The sequence below is a fragment of the Lotus japonicus genome, chromosome 3 (genome assembly GCF_012489685.1).
Source record: "Lotus japonicus ecotype B-129 chromosome 3, LjGifu_v1.2".
Taxonomy (NCBI): domain Eukaryota; kingdom Viridiplantae; phylum Streptophyta; class Magnoliopsida; order Fabales; family Fabaceae; genus Lotus; species Lotus japonicus.
In genome coordinates, this window is record NC_080043.1 from 46,198,319 (window position 1) to 46,203,897 (window position 5,579).

The window sequence follows — 5,579 nt, forward strand, 5'->3', positions numbered from 1 at the left end:
TCCATTGGAGGAAAGAAGTATGGGTTGGTCATTGTAGATGACTACAGCAGGTGGACATGGGTAAAATTCTTAAGGCACAAGGATGAAACCCACACTATGTTCACAAACTTCATTAACCAAGTTCAGAAGGAGTTCCAAACTTCAGTGATTACTGTCAGAAGTGATCATGGTGGAGAATTTGAGAACAAAGCCTTTGAAGAATTGTTCAACTCTCAAGGGATTTCTCACAACTTCTCCTGTCCTCGCACTCCTCAACAAAATGGAGTTGTTGAAAGGAAGAACAAAACTCTTCAGGAGATGGCTCGCATCATGATGCAAGAATCAAGTATGGCCAAGCACTTCTGGGCAGAAGCGATCAACACTACATGCTATATCCAGAACAGAATCTCCATCAGACCAATTCTGGAGAAGACTCCTTATGAGCTGTGCAAAGGAAGACAACCTGATATCTCTTACTTCCATCCCTTTGGGAGTACCTGCTACATGCTCAACACAAAGGTGCAATTGGGTAAATTTGATTCTAAAGCTTTAAAATGTTATTTTCTTGGTTATTCTGAAAGATCAAAAGGTTTTAGAATTTATAATATTGTCCATCAAACTGTTGAGGAATCTATCCAAATTAGATTTAATGACAAGCTTGGCTCAGAAAAGTCAAAGTTGTTTGAAATATTTGCAGATCTCAGTATTGATCCATCAGAAGCCAATCAACCAAAGTTCTGCTCAGAGGATGTTGCTCCAGAAGTAGAAGCATCAAAAGATGCTCCAACAACTTCTGATCAACTTTAGAAGAAGAAGAGAATAGTTGCCTCTCATCCAGAAGAACTGATTATTGGCAACAAAGATGCCCCTGTCAGAACTAGGTCCATGCTTAAACCTTCAGAAGAGACTCTTCTGAGTCTGAAGGGACTTGTATCTCTCATTGAGCCCAAATCAGTTGATGAAGCTCTTGAAGATAAAAGCTGGATTCTGGCAATGCAAGAAGAGCTAGATCAGTTCACCAAAAATGATGTCTGGTCCTTAATGCCTAAACCCATAGGTTTCCATGTCATAGGAACCAAGTGGGTATTAAGAAACAAGCTGAATGAAAAGGGAGAAGTCACGAGAAACAAAGAAAGACTGGTGGCTCAAGGCTATAGTCAACAAGAAGTGATTGATTATACTAAGACCTTTGCTCCTGTGGCAAGGCTTGAAGCTATAAGGCTACTAATTTCATTCTCAGTAAATCACAACATCATTCTTCATCAGATGGATGACAAGAGTGCTTTCCTCAATGGCTACATTTCAGAAGAAGTGTATGACAGGCAACCTCCTGGCTTCGAAGATGACAAGCATCCAGAGCATGTCTACAAGCTCAAGAAGTCGCTCTATGGTTTCTTGTTGGTGTTTAGAGATAATGAAGATTTCAGTTTTTGGTAAGAAGGATGAAGATAAGATGAAGATGATGTTCACTCTCTCTCACTTATCTCTCTAAAGTCCTCTCATTTCCTTTACTTTGGTTCAGAAATCTGATGGGAAGCTTCTATGATAAGGTGATGGATGTTTCCCTAGGTGAAAGGTGGCTTGCACTTTTGGCTTTGGTTTATCTTCCCATGCACACTACTTATGGTAAAGCAATCATGATACTAACCTTTTGACCTTGGTTCATGATGAGCCTACCCTAATAGCCTTTCTCTCCACACTCAACATCTGAAGACTCAACCCCAAGATCAGATATTTTCTGGCCAATTTCGTGATTGGCTCGTTTACGAGTCGAACTCGACTCGTTTTCGAGCCGAAAACACTACCGGGCGAGATTTTTGACCTTATATCGATATTACAGTCAAAATTCTCGAAATTACGCGTAGATTATTGTAATGATAAGGAAAATATTTATTTCACATTCAAATAATAATTCGATGACAAAAGGGCGCTCTCGGCGAAACTCGTCGGTTCGACCGTTTTCCGTAGTGCAGCCGAATTCTCCGACGAACGAAGAATGAAATACTTGGAAAATAACTTCGATATTAATAATCAAAATATTACCTTCATTAGATAAAATTCATCACACAAGGTCACACCCATAAACATCACATTAACCGAGCATTAAAGCACTAAACCGAGAAATTGACCGAGTTTATTTATCTTAACTCTCTCGGGTCTTACATTTCTACCCCCCTTAAATTAGTTTCGTCCTCGAAACTACAAGTCTAAAGGTAGCTCTAACTGCCACACTCTCTTCTATTCACCCGAAGTATCACCTCTATCTAAGCTCTTGGTAGCACATCCACAAACCACCACTTAGGAAAAAAAAAAAATCAACTTGACGCCGAAAGCTCCTTCTCTAGCTCGATTATTCCAACAAAATCCAAACCCTAGCTTCTTGATCACATCTCACTGAATCTTAAGTCTCTCATACTCATAGCAAGATTCCTCAATCACTATGATCTAAACCGTTCTCAAGTCCAAATCTCTGCTATCCCCTCACCTATCAACTTCTAACGTGAATCCATTTCTTAACTCTACATCCTCTTCCATAAACATCAAGAACTTAATCCCTAACTCATTTTCCACTCTCTAACAATCATAAACAATTAGTGCCATCTTCCTCACTCCTCTCATCACAAGGAATACACTTAACTCGAAATCGAACCTTCTAAGCTATTCATCCTCTAGCAATTCCCCTCGGATTTCACACAACCTAACATTGAATCCCTCGACTTAGTCTCCCTTTACTTGGGACAATCGTGTGAACTAATCAATCAAGGATCTCACAACCAATTGTACAATTCCTTCGTCATCAACTTCTATACATAGGCACTATTATCACGGACAATCAAGGACAACACCGAACGACAACTCCAAAATTCGCTTAAGTCGTATAAAACGATTCTACCCAACTCAAACTCGAACGAAAGAGATTCAAACATTCACTTTCCACATTCAACCTTCTAGACATAAGTCCTTGCCCGCAATTAATCACTCGACTATAGCCATTCATCGAACTTCCAAGGATTCAAATCTTAATCTCCTATAACCAATTACTTATAACGGAATCCCTAAACTTCTCAGCCCGGGATCTCAATCCTAAAATGCAACTCCATCCTCTAGTCTTCCATCACCACTCAATCAATTCACAATTTAGTAATCCGGTAAGTTGGCATAAGCCCCAATAGTTCAATGATTCAAAACCTATCTTTTCCACTTAATAATTCCACAATCAAAACCCTCTAAACTTCAAATCCTTATTCGGGAATCCATAATCTACTTCTCCTATCTCAGACCAAAGCATCCTCAAGTCCCAACTCTTCGAATTCCAACTTGTACACAACATGACTTAGTTCACCTCTAAACACCCTAACCGGTAAAACTTTAGATCCTTCCCCTCTTCAAAATTCCTCAAGAAAATCATCCCCTTAACTCTAAGATCCATTTGCCTAAACAACAAGAACTCGATCTAATTCTGATCCTTACCCATGTCTAAGAACAATTTCCAATTACAACCCTTCTAAGGATAGAAGTCGAGCAACCTTACCCATACGAGGTCACCTCCTAGGATTAATTCCTAGCCCTGCCTTCACCTAATCCATTACACGTAAGCACATCACAAGCCTCTAACCTAGTAGAGTTCTCTCGTCCTTCGACACTTCCACTTGAAGATCGCACAACCTTAACATCTCACTAGAATCAATTCCCTAGTTCCTCTCTTCCTTTACCAACACATACCAGCACAAGACGAAATTCTAGGCCTAGTGGAACTCCTCTAAATCTCCCTCAAGAACACTACAAGGGCAACACACAAAACAATCACGCGAGCATATCACATACCCAACTAAGGCACTGAACATATACAAGAGGTTTTCAATAAAACACTTGCTTCAAAGCACCACGAGTAGCTTAGATAAGACAAGGTCGTAGTCAGAGACTTAACACCCGAAGTAGCAACATAAGAAAAAACGGGCACAAAACAACATAAGGTTTGAAGCTAGTTCCTACAATCCCTAAAAGAAACAAACACGTCGTGCCTAAGCAAAACAAAAATTAGAGAACTTGCATCCTCGCCACACATCCTCAAGTCTCCTCCTCAGCATCAGTAGCCTTAGTCCCCGCCATTAAGTGCACTCGTTCTTCGACAGTCGGGTGAGTCCCTCGTGTAACGCACACAGCTAGCTCCACTTTTGGTGCCCTAGAGTCTCTGGAAAGATGTCCCGGCTTGTGACAATTGTAGCATAACGGTCCATCCTCCTTGCAAGCAGCGGCAAAATGCCCAAACTCTGCACATCTGAAGCACTGAACACCACGGTTTTGGGCTTGGCTCCCTTGTCTTCCTAGGGCTGTAGGCATGGGTTTGTACCCTCCCTGAGACTTCTCATCTTCTTGTTGACGATGGTAAGGCTCCCTCTGTTGTCGTTTCCCCTTGTCTCGCCCTCCTTGGCCTTGGCTTCCGGACCTCATCGGTCTCCCTCGATACCACTTATCCTTCCTCTTGTTCTTTATTGCTTCTATCTCCCTGCACTTCTCCACCAGCGGTTGGAATTTACGTATCCCCAAAGTTTGCACGGACTCTTTGATCTCACGTCGAAGCCCATTCGTAAACTTAGCGCATAGGTACGCCTCATCAACACGGTTGGCAAGGAAACGGTGCTTCGCCAAAGATTCCAGCTTAGCGGCATACTCTGCCACCACCATATTCCCCTGAAACAACTTCAAGAATTGTGCTTCCTTTTCTTCCCTTGCGCTAATCGGAAAGTACCTGTCCATAAAGACAACGCAGAAAGCATCCCACGTCACAGGCACACAGTTGGATTCCATCATCATGCGTGTTCCTCTCCACCAATATTCAGCTTCTCCCATCAGCAGATAAGTTGCACAATCCACCCTTGTCTCGGTAGGGGTCCTCGACACCCTGAAGATCTCCTCGATCTCTTGAATCCACAAGTCCGCCTTCTCCGGGTCGGCTCCTCCAAAGAACTGAGGCGGGTCAAGGCGACCAAAATCAATGAGTCCCCTAATCTGAGCTTGTGCCTCATCCTGTCGCTGCTGGCGTGCCAGACGCTCTTCCTCGACGATAATCCGTTGAGCAGTTGCGGTAACCTGTGCAGCAGCATTAGCAGCTTGTCGCGCTACCACATTCGTCAAGTTCGCCATGGCCTCCGCCATACGGTTCACGGTAGTCGTAGTCTGTCGCTCCAGGTCCAGTCTTGGAGGCATCATCTTCCCTTCGCAAAGCAACAGGTTAGTTTTCCCAAGATAAGAAGCATAACAAACACGTCAGCTTAACTAAGAAGTCACACATGAGTCAAACAATGGGTATGGCTCACGCATACCCATCCACAACATACAACACAGAGACCACACAACCTAGCACAGCAAACCTATTCCCTAACAAGCCTTGGTATCCCTAAACCAAAGCTCTGATACCACAATGTAACGCCCCGATTTCCAAGGGTTACTTAGTGATTCAAAAGTAAATTAATCATGCTAATGAACTTTCGAAATCATAAAAATGCAGGTATATATTTTTTTTCTTTTGAAACATAATACTTGTAATACTTTCCAAAACATGCTCTACGATGAGTAATAAATACCCAATAATAAGTACC

At 42.3% G+C, this 5,579-nt stretch overlaps 1 protein-coding gene across 1 annotated transcript; it reads right to left on the reverse strand.

The window, feature by feature from the left end:
- Nucleotides 1–4,047: 4,047 nt before the first annotated feature.
- LOC130744226 (uncharacterized) lies at nucleotides 4,048–5,136 on the reverse strand. The gene has a single exon (XM_057596419.1). It carries the CDS (start codon nucleotides 5,134–5,136, stop codon nucleotides 4,048–4,050), a length of 1,089 nt encoding a protein of 362 aa, XP_057452402.1.
- Nucleotides 5,137–5,579: the final 443 nt, after the last annotated feature.

Bases quoted from the DNA above. Each gene is read 5' to 3' on its own strand.
- LOC130744226 (XM_057596419.1), bottom strand. From the start codon at position 5,136: ATGGCGGAGGCCATGGCGAACTTGACGAATGTGGTAGCGCGACAAGCT.